General features: G+C 36.0%; 1 protein-coding gene across 1 annotated transcript; it reads right to left on the minus strand.

Moving 5' to 3' along the window:
- Positions 1-597: 597 nt before the first annotated feature.
- Positions 598-13,825, minus strand: LOC127865045 (ubiquitin-like protein 4A). Its single transcript, XM_052404929.1, has 6 exons — positions 13,663-13,825; positions 7,216-7,321; positions 6,692-6,858; positions 4,359-4,475; positions 1,201-1,683; positions 598-1,063 (listed from the first exon to the last, which is right to left on the minus strand). The coding sequence occupies exons 1-5, from the start codon at positions 13,708-13,710 to the stop codon at positions 1,579-1,581; spliced, it is 543 nt and encodes a 180-aa protein (XP_052260889.1). The 5' UTR covers positions 13,711-13,825; the 3' UTR covers positions 598-1,063; positions 1,201-1,578.
- Positions 13,826-13,956: the final 131 nt, after the last annotated feature.

Consider the following 13,956-nt stretch of genomic DNA (forward strand, 5'->3'; position numbering starts at 1 on the left):
AAGATCAAATGTAAGAAAAAGCTTATGAACACTCTAGAGGCCACATTACTACCAAATCTTAATGAAACTTGTTCAGAAGATTTGTCCCAATTATATCATTGCTGAGTTTGCAACTGTGTAGTTTGCCTAACTGGGACACAAGTTAATTTAAAGAAAAGCTTCTGAACGCTCAAGAAGGAAAATTTATAGCCTAATCTCTCTGAAACGTTGTCAGAACATTTGTCCAAAAAAAATCTTGGAAGAGTTCGAAACTGGGTCACACAGTGTCAAAAACTAGGTTACATGGTCAAATAAATATAGTCTATGTACACTAACAAAATTTGTACTATTTGTATTCAACGCCACAATTAGCTGCTAAAAACCCATATTTTGTTAAACATATTTAAAATTCAGGAACTGCCTCACTGCTTACAAGGCTCCGTTCTTTGTTAATCAACCTTCAGAGGGAAATTCATCATGCAGGTCTAAACAAATCCCATACCTGACCTAATTGTTCAACTATCTAAAGAGTGGTCCCTGTGAAGTTATTTGTTTATATTGTTTGATGGTGGAAATGATGTAAAAATTGAGGGAAATAAATAATCAATCTCCAGAAAATCTGGTAGAATTTTTATCTGTGTAAGTGGACTTTCATATGAGCAAGTAATTTGTGCACTTGTCAAGTAATAACAAGGGCTGTTTGTAAAACATGCATGGCCCCCATATGGGCTGTCAGTTGTAGTGGAATCCATTGTGTGAATACGTTTTTTGTCACTGTGACCTTGACCTTTGACCTAGTGACCTGAAAATCAATAGTGGTCATCTGCCAGTCATGATCAATGTACCTATGAAGTTTTGTGATCCTAGGCCTAAATATTCTAGAGTTATTATCCGGAAACCATTTTACTGTTTCGAGGCACTGTGACCTTGACCTTTGACCTAGTGACCTGAAAATTGATACGGGTCATCTGCCAGTCATGATCAGTGTACCTATTAAGTTTCATGATCCTAGGCGTAAGCATTCTTGAGTTATCATCCGGAAACTATTTTACTGTTTCGAGTCACTGTGACCTTGACCTTTGACCTAGTGACCTGAAAATCATTAGGGGTCATCTGCCAGTCATGATCAATGTTCTATGAAGTTTCATGATCCTAGGCGTAAGCATTCATGAGTTATCATCCTGAAACCATTTTACTGTTTCGAGTCACTGTGACTTTGACCTAGTGACCTGAAAATCAATAGGGGTCATCTGCCAGTCATGATCAATGTTCATATGAAGTTATATGATTCTAGGTGTAAGCATTCTTGAGTTATCATCCGGAAACCATTTTACTGTTTCGAGTCACTGTGACCTTGACCTAATGATCTGAAAATCAATAGGGGTCATCTGCCAGTCATGATCAAAATACCTATGAAGTTTCATGATCCTAGGCCTAAGCATTCTTGAGTTATCATCCGGAAATCTGGCGGACGGACCGACCAACATACCGACATGAGCAAAACAATATACCCCCTCTTCTTCGAAGGGGGGCATAAATATTAAAATGTCTGCACCCATTTCAAAATATGTTTTTAACAGAAAAAGCATTCTTAAAACTTCATGTCCTTGTGTCCTGGTGGTTTGCATGATGGGGATGTAACTGTCTGGTAGCTAACCGTTCTATATCATCTAGACTTAAACTGTTTATGCCATGGTCATAGTTCTGAAACGAAAAAAATCATCAAGTTCAACCTCATAAATATATTGATGTCTGCACATTTATGTCAGGTAGAAACATGAAATAACTTAAATCTTTATACATTATTATGAGATATTGTATTTATCTAAATAATATTTCTCTTTATTTATTCACTATGAGTAATCAGTACTCCAGACAGGGTTTGAAAAGTGCAGGATAATATTTTTAAAAAAGGGCAATTTAGAGCATGTGGTAATTTTATTGCTTTGGCGTATTTCATTATATAAAATGTTATATTTAATATATATTTCTTTCAAAAGATTGTAAATATAATTAATAAAACTTGTTTCACTGTGAAAACTGAGTTAATTTATTGAAAATAAAAAATACAAGGGCTGTTTGTAAAACATGCATGCCCCCCATATGGGCTGTCCGTTGTAGTGGCAGCCATTGTGTGAATACGATTTTTGTCACTGTGACCTTTACCTTTGACCTAGTGACCTGAAAATCAATAGGGGTCATCTGCGAGTCACCATCAATGTACCTATGAAGTGTCATGATCCTAGGCAAAAGCGTTCTTGAGTTATCATCCGAAAATCATTTTACTATTTCGGGTCACCGTGACCTTGACTTTGACCTTGTGACCTCAAAATCAATAGGGGTCATCTGCGAGTCATGATCAATCTACCTATGAAGTTTCATGGTCCTAGGCGTATGTGTTCTTGAGTTATCATCCGGAAACCATTTACTATTTCGGGTCACCGTGACCTTGACCTTTGACCTAGTGACCTCAAAATCGATAGGGGTCATCTGCGAGTCATGATCAATCTACCCATTAAGTTTCATGATCCTAGGCGTATGCGTTCTTGAGTTATCATCCGGAAACCATTTTACTATTTCGGGTCACTGTGACCTTGACCTTTGACCTAGTGACCTCAAAATCATTAGGGGTCATCTGCAAGTCATGATCCATCTACCCATGAAGTTTCATGATCCTAGGCGTATGCGTTCTTGAGTTATCATCCGGAAACCATTTTACTATTTCGGGTCACTGTGACCTTGACCTTTGACCTAGTGACCTCAAAATCAATAGGGGTCATCTGCAAGTCATGATCAATGTACCTATTAAGTTTCATGATCCTAGCCCCAAGCGTTCTTGAGTTATCATCTGGAAACCACCTGGTGGACGGACCGACCGACCGACAAACCGACCAACTGACATGTGCAAAGCAATATACCCCCTCTTCTTCGAAGGGGGGCATAAAAATTAGCTGCATGTTATTAAACAACAAAAAGGGGCATGGTGGTCTCAAAGGAGGTAAATTGGAATCTTGGGTGGCCATGCGCTGTGCTAAACAACAAAAAGGGGCATGTTGGTCTCCAAGGGGATCAATTGGAATCTTGGATGGCCATGCACTGTGCCTTTCCATTTAAACCTAGCTGGAGCACTTATATTAATCTACTTACATAACAAAAAAATCCACAATATTTATTGATAGATGATATTGAGAGGGGGGTATAATGTGGGGTGTGGTAATTTCTAAGATGTTTGAAAAAAAAAATGGGGGGGTGGGTGGGGGGTGGGGGTGAGAGGGGGGTATAATGTTGGGTGTGGTAATTTATAAGATGTTAAAAAAAATATATATTTTTTTTGGGGGGGGGGGCAAGGGGGGTTTAATGTGGGGTGTGGTAATTAATAAGATGTTTAAAAAAAATTGAAAGATGAATTTAAAAAAATGGGGGGGGGTAGGGGGGGAGTGAGAGGGGGGTATAATGTGGGGTGTGGTATTTTATTAGATGTTAAAAAAAAAATTGGGGGGGGGGTGGGGGGTAGGGGGGTGGGGGGTGAAAGGGGGGTATAATGTGGGGTGTGGTAATTAATAAGATGATGTTTAAAAAAAATTGGGGGGTGAGGTTGGGGGGGGGGAAATATAGGTTGGGGTGATGTTGGTAAACAAGTATGCAAAATATAAAAGCAATATGTCAAGGGACAATGAAAAAAATAACAAATGATCTCACACTGACACGGACAAATATCCTCTATTTATTAAACATGAAATTTAAACTTATTGCATTTGTTTTCCCTGTATATAAGAAAGATATAATAGTGTTTTACCTCCCCTGTCCTGCTTATATTTATATTAATCAACAAAATTAAACATTAACACAATATTTAATATACAAAATGTACAAAAAAATCTCATATTCTAATAATATTTTTACTGATCCACTTTATTTTACTCAAATGATGATGTTTCATTGGACTGATAATTATAGATTTAGGATTACAGACCAGTTGCTTCAGTTATATTGTTCAGAGTTCGCCCTGTTGGCAGCGTATGCGTTCTTAAGTTATCATCCAAAAACCAATTTACTATTTCGGGTCCCTGTGACCTTGACCTTTGACATAGTAACCTCAAAATCATTAGGGGCCATCTGCGTGTCATGATCAATGTACCTATGAAGTTTCATGATTCTAGGCCCAAACGTTCTTGAGTTATCATCTGGAAACCACCTGGTGGACGAACCTACCAACATGGTGGACGGACCTACCGACAGACCGACCGACATGAGCAAAGCAATATACCCCCTCTTCTTCGAAGGGGGGCATAATAAATTATTCTGTGGAATAAAAAGACTAATGCAATTTTGTGTTCCATGTTACTTAGTATGGACATCTGCAAATAAGTACATCATACCCGTTTAAATTCCTTGAGTACTTTGGATGCGTCTCGTTCTGTAAAATGACGCTTCAGAAATTCAGACAGCTTTCCCCAAAAGCCTGTGGGATCATCTGCTATTGTGAACAGTTCCTCCTAAAAAGGTTAGCTTTTTTATTAGTAAGAATATATGGCTTACAGTTTGCAAACTAATTCACAGGCAAGCATGGTTAGCAAGTAAATTTGATATTTATACATTGATTTGTTGAAATGTCTTTCTTAAAACTGATGATATGACATTGTGTATATTTTTTTAACATAATGTGCCATAATTAGCATAATTAACAAAGCATTACATCTTTTAAACATTTTAACAAATGGAATATTATATTCATACATTCACAATGTTCACACTTAAAACAAAGTCATTAAATGTTTCTAACAGGTTAAACAAAAACACTTATTGAAACAAGAGTTCCGCGGTCGGAGATGACCGCATTGAAGCCGGATTTTTTATTTAAATGACAGGAAAGTACCTTTCGTGTTTTTGTCAATGCAATACTTAAATTACTGAAATATTGTTCAAAGGTCAAAATGAAATGTAGTGACCTTGACCTTCAAATGAATGACATTGAAATGAGCAGTGGTGATCTTCTAGTACTGGCCAACCTTTATGTCAAGTTTGAAGACTCTAGGTACAAGCATACCAAAGTTATAACATGGAATAAGAACTTTAACATTTTTACCTACCAAAGTTATAAGAACTTTAACATTTTTACATTCAAGGTCACAGTGACCTTGACCTTAGAATGAATGACCTTGAAATGACCAGTGGTCATCTAAGTGTGCTTGCAAACCTTCATGTCAAGTTTGAAGACTCTATGTCCAAGCATACCAAAGTTATAACAATTTTAACATTTTAACATTTAAGGTCACAGTGACCTTGACCTTCAAATGAATGACATTGAAATGACCAGTGGTCATCTTCTAGTACTGGCCAATCTTTATTTCAAGTTTGAAGACTCTAGGTACAAGCATACCAAAGTTATAACATGAAATAAGAACTTTAACATTTTTACATTCAAGGTCACAGTGACCTTGACCTTCAAATGAATGACCTTGAAATGTCCAGTGGTTACTTACTAGTTCTGGCCAACCTTCATGTCAAGTTTCAAGACTCTAGGTCCAAGCATACCAAAGTTTTAACAACTTTAACATTTTTACATTCAAGGTCACAGTGACCTTGACCTTCAAATGAATGACCTTGAACTGTCCAGTGGTTACTTACTAGTTCTGGCCAACCTTCATGTCAAGTTTCAAGACTCTAGGTCCAAGCATACCAAAGTTATAACAACTTTAACATTTTTATATTGAAGGTCACAGTGACCTTCACCTTCAAATGAATGACCTTGAAATGACCAGTGGTCATCTGTTAATCCTGGCCAACCTTCATGTCAAGTTTGAAGACTCTAGGTCCAAGCATACCAAAGTTATACCATGAAATAAGAACTTTAACATTTTTACATTCAAGGTCACAGTGACCTTGACCTTCAAATGAATGACCTTGAAATGACCAGTGGTTACTAACTAGTTATGGCCAACCTTCATGTCAAGTTTCAAGACTCTAGGTCCAAGCATACCAAAGTTATAACAACTTTAACATTTTTTATATTGAAGGTCACAGTGACCTTGACCTTCAAATGAATGACCTTGAAATGACCAGTGGTCATCTGTTAATCCTGGCCAACCTTCATGTCAAGTTTGAAGACTCTAGGTCCAAGCATACCAAAGTTATACCATGAAATAAGAACTTTAACATTTTCGAGCACGCCGCCCGCCCCCCCGCCCGCCCCCCCCCGCCCCCCCGCCCGCCCGACAACATCAATCTATAAGCCAAGATTTTTTCGAAAAAAATCCGGCTAATAAAATACAGACTTTGTTGACTTTAAAAAAATTAAATTAGCAAACAAATATTTTACAACCATAATGACTGATACAGATATCCCTACAGACCATAAAATTGTACTGTAATTACTCTTATTTTTTGGACACTTAAAAATATGTTGTTGTTTTTTCGTGTCCGAAAATTAAGATACAAAAAATATTCAAAAAGTATGAGTGTGAAATTAAGTCATATGATCGATAGGTCCAAGATAAGCGCAAACAGGGCAGTATTCTAGTAAACTAGCGCTGTAAAATATACTGTCTGAAAAATTGGAGTCATTAATTATGGAGAAAGCCTGTACGTCCGAAAAAGAGTCATGAAAAATAATCATTTTGGCTAAAAAAGGGAGTGAAAGTCTGAAAATTTAAGAGTGTCTGAAAACTTACAATGTATAGTAATTAAAGTATTTTCTTTACAGAAAATGTACCTGTGTATCTACAGACATAGGAGATGTATTATCAGGGGACTTCATTGGTGTTCGTGAAGGAGTGGAAGAGGTTGTAGCTGGTGTTATGCCTGTGCCATCAGGCTTCTTTAACATCAGGAACAACTTGCTGCCATTTGTTATCTTGTAAAAGCTGAGGGGTTTATCATCTGGAAATATTGAGACATGAGTTTAAAGGACAATGTATTGTGTTGAATCTTGAAAGATTCTACATGAATTAACCAGCACATAATATATATTAAGTTGAATATGTCCTATGACAAGTTGAATGATATATCGATACCAAACTGAAGGAAGGTTTCATTAAAGAATTGTGCAGTTGATTAGATTCTATCAGAATAGATCTCTTTTATCAGTAGGTTCATATTTAATCTGATTACTTATACAGGATTAAAATTGTGCATGTCTGCATGGCAGTCATTAACTGATGAATTTATTTCCGTTGTAAGAACAAGTTCAATATTATGATATCGATTATTTTTTTATTAGATTGCATTAGCAACTACCAGCCAGGGCCTTTCCCTGTGATATAAGTTTCTGTTGATCAACAGGTATGGACACTTGACTCTGAAGTTGCTGTTTAACATCCAGCACTGTTGCCGATGAAGCCACCTGTAACAAAACAATACTGTGTTTACAAAATTAATACTGCTAAAAATCATAGAAATTAATGAGGAGGCTTATATAGTCCATTGACATAAATCCTGAATTTCTATTCTTTAAATAAGCCATTCCAATCTTAGTCCAGTCTGCTTATTTTCTTTATATTAATAACCGGTAAACCGTAAAAAAGAAATATTTTTACATTTTGCTTCTTTTGAAAATGTGCTATCATTAAGTCAAGAAAATGAAGAGATAAGTGGCATGTTCCCTTTTTAGCAATTATCACGATAAAAATAAAGTTATGTTGAGTTTCGTGTTCTCTTTAATCAATCAATGAAAATAATGTATGGATTAATCCACAACGACGCTGATGATATATGAAGTCAGAAGATAGCAGTTTTTATTGTGTGTATAACAGTCATTTGTCTTGTTTTATGATACTATTAACCACACATTTTTCTCCTGAAAAAGCATTATGATATTTTATACACCAGTGTGGCAGTGTCGTTTGATAAAATTACCGATAAAATAAAAATTTAAAATTTAAGAGTTTTGTTTTAAAGGGGCCTTTTCACGTTTTGGTAAACTGACAAAATTAAAAAAAGTTGTTTCAGATTTGCAAATTTTTGTTTTAGTTATGATATTTTGAGCAAATAGTAATACTGAACATTTACCATGCTCTAAAATATCCATTACATGGATCTTTTGAAGATTTGAAAACCTGAAAATTATAAAGCATTGCAACACGAAACGCTTTAATAATTTGGAAAGTTCTGTTGTTGTCGTTATATTTTGTGAAAATAAGAGGATTGCTTATATGTATATAGTAAAAAATACATCCTCTCATAGCATGAGCAAGGATGGCTGAGTGGTCTAAGCAGAAGACATTTTACACCAGAACTCCAGGGGTCAGTGGTTCAAGTCCTGTTGAGGGTTATTATTATTATTATTTTTTAAATTGTATTCTTGTTTTTTTACTGGATATTTTTAGGTTCAATGTTTAAATTTATCAATATAAAGCAATTTAAGACAAACTTCAATACATGCCAAAATCTGTGAAAAGGCCCCTTTAAGTAAGACAGAAAAAGTATTGCTGTACCTGGTCTTATCAATTATTGGAAAATAAACTTGTATAGTCAAAGTCATGGTCTGTTTGTAACCAGAATGTGTTTTATACAGATTATACAGTATAGTTAGGCAATAATAGCAATTGTACATTTTGTATCATGTCCCTGGTCTACACAGCCATCACTTAAACAAACATGTTAACTAGAACAAGAGGGCCCAAAGTCGCTCACCTGAGATAGCTAGATATTATTGGGACAAATTTTCTGACTAAGTTTCATGAAGATCGGAAAATAAATGTTGCCTCTAGAGTGTTAACAAGGTTTTACTATAGCCATGTATGGAAAAATGCCCCGCCCTCTGGCAGCCATGTTTTTCAACCAACCAGCATCATTTTTGAACTCGTCCGAGATATTATCAGGATGAATCTTCTGATAAAGTTTCATGAAGATCGGACAGTAAATGTGGCCTCTAGAGTGTAAACAAGATTTTACTATAGCCATTAAAGCCCATATAAGGAAAAATGCCCCGCCCCTTGGAAGCCATGTTTTTCAAGCAAACATAATTATTTTCAAACTCATCCAAGATATCATTGAGACCAATCTTCTGACAAAATTTCATGAAGATTGGACAATGAATGTGGCCTCGATCGAGTGTTAACAAGGTTTTACTATAGCCATATAAGGAAAAATGCCACACCCCTGGTAGCCATGTTTTTAAAGCAACCAAAACCATTTTCGAACTCATCCAAGATATCATTGGACAAATCTTCTGACCAAGTTTCATGATGATCGGCAAATAAATGTGACTTCTAGAGTGTTAACAAGGTTTTACTAAAGCCATATAAGGAAAAATGCCCCGCCCCCATGGTGGCCATGTTTTTCAACCAACCGGCATCATTTTTGAACTCGTCCAAGATATTATTGGGATAAATATTCTGACAGAGTTTCATGAAGATTATGAAGACTATAAATGTGGCCTCTAGAGGGTTAACAAGATTTTACTATAGCCATATAAGGAAAAATGCCCCGCCCCTTGGCAGCCATGTTTTTCAAGCAAACGTAACCATTTTCGAACTCATCCAAGATATCAATAAGACAAATCTTCTGACCATATTTCATGAAGAATGGACAATAAATGTGGCCTCTAGAGTGTTAACAAGGTTTTACAAAAGCCATATATAGCCTTATAAGGAAAAATGCCCCGCCCCCTGGTGGCCATGTTTTTTAAAGAAACCAAAACAATTTTCAAACTCATCTAAGATATCATTGGGACAAATCTTCTGACCAAGTTTCATAAAGATCGGAAAATAAATGTGGCCTCTAGAGTGTTAACAAGGTTTTACTATAGCCACATAAGGAAAAATGCCCCGCCCCCTGGCAGCCATGTTTTTCAACCAACCGGCATCATTTTCGCTCATCTAAGATATCATTGGGACAAATCTTCTAACCAAGTTTCAAGAAGATCAGAAAATAAATGTGGCCTCTAGAGTGTTAACAAGGTTTTACTATAGCCACATAAGGAAAAATGCCCCGTCCCCTGGCAGCCATGTTTTTCTACCTACCTGCATCATTTTCATACTCGTCCAAGATATTATTGGGATAAATCTTCTGACCAAGTTTCATGAAGATTGGACAATAAATGTGGCCTCTAGAGTGTTAACAAGATTTTACTATAGCCATATATAGCCATATAAGGAAAAATGCTCCGCCCCTTGGCAGCCATGTTTTTCAATCAAAGGTTACCATTTTTGAACTCATCCAAGATATCATTGGGACAAATCTTCTGAGCAAGTTTCATGAAGATCGGAAAATAAATGTGGCCTCTAGAGTGTTAACAAGGTTTTAATAAAGACATATAGGGAAAAATGCCCCGCCCCCTGGCAGCCATGGTTTTCAAGCAAACATAACCATTTTCAATCTCATCCAAGATATCATTGAGACCAATCTTCTGACCAAATTTCATAAAGATTGGACAATAAATGTGGCCTCTAGAGAGTTAACAAGGCAAACATTGACGCCGCACAACGGACAACGCACGACGGACAAAAGGCGATCACAAAAGCTCACCATGAGCATGTTGTGCTCAGGTGAGCTAAAAACAATAGTTATTTATAAGTTTTATTTAAAGTTAAATTAATTTTATTCACGACAATACATATTATTTTGCTCTTTAATTATTAGAAAATGAGCATAACCAGAGATTTGTAAAAAAATCAGCGATACCTCTCTCATTTTTACACAAATGTGCTTCACAAAATATATATATAAAATAATTATGTTGGGGTTTTGTAGCATCTATTTTAATATTATGTTATATTGTGTCTTTAGGTTTTTGTTACTTGCCATTAATCACGGTTTGTTTGATATAAACAGAGATTTCACGCGTGCTTAAAAGTTCACTTTTGCTAATTGAAGGTGTTTAAAAGCTTGTCATGAATTGCTGATCGTTAAAAATATTTACTTAGCCACTAATAAAAGATGGAAAGGGTGTTTTCATAAATACAGTAAAAACTCTCTTTACAACTTTGGTATTACAACCAACTCGCTAAGATGACCACCATTTTTCAGACTACCACCATTTTTCAGACGACCACCATTTTTCAGTCTCGATATTTTTCCTTCTATATTTCAATGGTCGTTCCACTCACGAATCCGACCAACCCGCTATTACGACCACTTTAATCAGTACCAATGAACGAAATTGCTCTAACTTGACACCCGCCAAACAACCAGTAATTTTCACACCTTACTTGATTCGGTGTTGTGCCAACTTGTGGTTCCATCAGGTTTGTGTACGAAGCCATTGTGACCCAATTAATCACAATTCACGACAACTGTTTTTAGCATCGATTTGCAACGCAGGTGTAAGATGTTCGGGACTAGTTATTCTTTTGAACCCTTGATTCTTGATTGACAATTAGCTATTATAATCGAGTATTTGATAGGTAAATTGGTAATTGTTTGGTAAACACTTTATAGATTAAATACAGCGATGCCCGTTATGAGAAACTCCTGTTTAAACTATGTTTGAAAAAACATGTCCGATGTGAAATGTCGTCTGCAATCCGAACATTTAATTGTATAACCCATTCTAAATGGTCTTATTTTTCCATTGTAGGTTCACGCTATTCTAACAAGAACAGCTGAATTCTTTAAGTAATCCTTAAGGATAGTGTCATGACGAAAAGTACATGTACATACATGTACATATATTTTCACTTCTTGGCTGTACCTTTGAAAAGCCGGACATACAGTACAGCCAACGCTGAACAAACTTATTTCGCGATCAGCGGCGGCAAGGCGAAACGAGTCGATGCCGCGTCAGTCGTTGAAGCCGCGTCAGTATGCGGCGGCAAGTCGCATTTCGCCGCGAAGCTTCGTATCTGTCCGCCGAGGCATGCCGCGATCCGCGACATGATGCCGAGTCGATGCGCATCATGATTTAAAAAATATTTATTTAATTATTAGTTACATGTAGTTAACAAATTTTGAAAAAACACAATTATAATAATAATTAAAATCATAAAAAATTTATTGTGCGCGGATTGTATTAGCATATACATGTAAGCATAGTTAATGTGTCTGGCCAATTAAGTTTGTTTCCCGCCCGTAGTGTATGTATTTCACACATAAACAAGGTCACGTGATTATGTTTTCGCACATACAAGTGGTCAAGGCTCCAGCATATGGTGGATTTATAAATTAATTGCATGTTGATTTTGCTATTATAATTAAGCGGAGAAAATTAGCAGTTTGAAGCCACATCAATAATCAAGACGGTGAAGACGTATTTGTTGTTTTGTTAATTATCAGCTTATAATAACTATTGTTTGAATATGTGTATATAAACACGTTTTATTTTGTTCATATTATACAGTTAATATTGCTACTAATTACCCGAAAATCCCGTATATTCCAGTTTTAAAGCAAATGCTGGTAAATATTTACGATACATAAACATTCTCCATATTTCCTTAAGTATCAAAAACATTTTGGCATTTGTTACTATTTAAAGAGATGGTGAAATAACGTCTAATCGGGGCGTTTTTTTTTCCACTGAACACACGATTTACGCTGACATGATGTTCATGTATTTATACAACACAAAATACACCCACACTTTCCAAACGAAGTTCTACATATCTGCATAATTTTTGCGCGCTTTTTATGAAACAAAGGATATTTTAGCACTGTTTATTTGATGCTAGAATTTGCCAAAGGTCGCGTTAGCATTAAAATTCGGAAGTGCGTTTTGGATTACAAATTTAATAATGATAATTTGATAATCAAACGAAACATTAACGCATAATTAATTCAACGATAATTTGTTTAAGCGCATTACGTGCCATTTGGCTTATTAAAATGTGAAAATAATAATTATGAAACCAGCGTAAATCTTGGTTTCTACGCTACACATACATGTATGTACATGTAGGTGGATATCTTTTCACTCGATCCGCCGCGTACATATGTGGCGGATTTACTTCATTAAAGTACGTGAGGTTAATACAGACTCGGCGTCGTTATGGGATCGATGCCGAGTGCCACAGCGATACGCCGCGTGAACACACGTTTCGGCTGCCGCATACTAATAATCTGGCTGTGGCGTAGCCGCGGATTATGATTGTGCCGCGTTGGCTGTACTGTATTATCTTTGTACACTGCATAAATAAATACTGTTATATTTTATGTAAAAATATTAAAATTCATTGAATATTAACGTTTTTGTATTATCTGTCCATTAAATTTACGAAAACTCAGAATTAAGACCACCTCGCTATTAAGACCACTTTTTAAAAGTCCCACAGGTGGTCTTAATAGCCAGGTTTCACTGTATACTCAATCATAGCTAAAGAAACTCCAGCGTACAGTTTATATAGTATTGACAGACCTGTCAAAAATCATAAAAAGCGATATTTAAAGTTGTGGTAGCCAGAACTAACTCAATCAAGTCAAGTAAATAGATCGCGGTTGTGTAGTGGATGAGGACTGAGGTGTCCACCTAGCGATCGGGAGTTCGTGGGTTCGCTCCCTACTCGGGGAGCGTTCTCATTATCTCCTCATAGACACCAAGTACTGGTTTTTCCCAGGAACGGACTCGATAATGTCCCTCTGCCTATAATGCTCTAAATGGCGCTTGGCAGTATATATAGATAGATAGATAAATAAAAAAGTATTTTTTCGTGGAATTTAGTGGTTTTTAATCGTTCTGTACCTGTTTTTGTATAAATTGAACACGATATTTATTTAAACATTGAAAATAACAGTATAAGTAACACTTACAGTAACTTCACATTCAGAACCTTTTAATAATTTTACAAATATTCTCATTTTGTGAAATATTGTATGAATTTCCGTAAAGAGATATTAAATAAAACGTAAAGCGTCCGAAGATTGAAGTCTCAGTTACTAGAAGCTTTCAATAGTCCTTAACACATTCAATAACAACATAGTAAACACTCACTTAATACCTTACAAGCGTTATAAGTTTTGAATTAAAATAAATTTTGACCATTGTTCGCGACCGTGTATGAATAATTTACATGAAAGTAGTAATTTTCGATTTGGCGTATTTAA

This window comes from Dreissena polymorpha, chromosome 1, assembly GCF_020536995.1.
Source record: "Dreissena polymorpha isolate Duluth1 chromosome 1, UMN_Dpol_1.0, whole genome shotgun sequence".
Classification (NCBI taxonomy): Eukaryota; Metazoa; Mollusca; class Bivalvia; order Myida; family Dreissenidae; genus Dreissena; species Dreissena polymorpha.

What these genes read in the sequence shown, in the direction of transcription:
- LOC127865045 (XM_052404929.1), bottom strand. Translation starts at nt 13,710, where the DNA reads ATGAGAATATTTGTAAAATTATTAAAAGGTTCTGAATGTGAAGTTACT. An exon ending in GTTCTGAATGTGAAGTTACT is followed by an intron (nt 7,322 to 13,662) that starts GTAAGTGTTACT and finishes GTTTTGTTACAG; the next exon opens with GTGGCTTCATCGGCAACAGT. An exon ending in ACAGGGAAAGGCCCTGGCTG is followed by an intron (nt 6,859 to 7,215) that starts GTAGTTGCTAAT and finishes CAATATTTCCAG; the next exon opens with ATGATAAACCCCTCAGCTTT.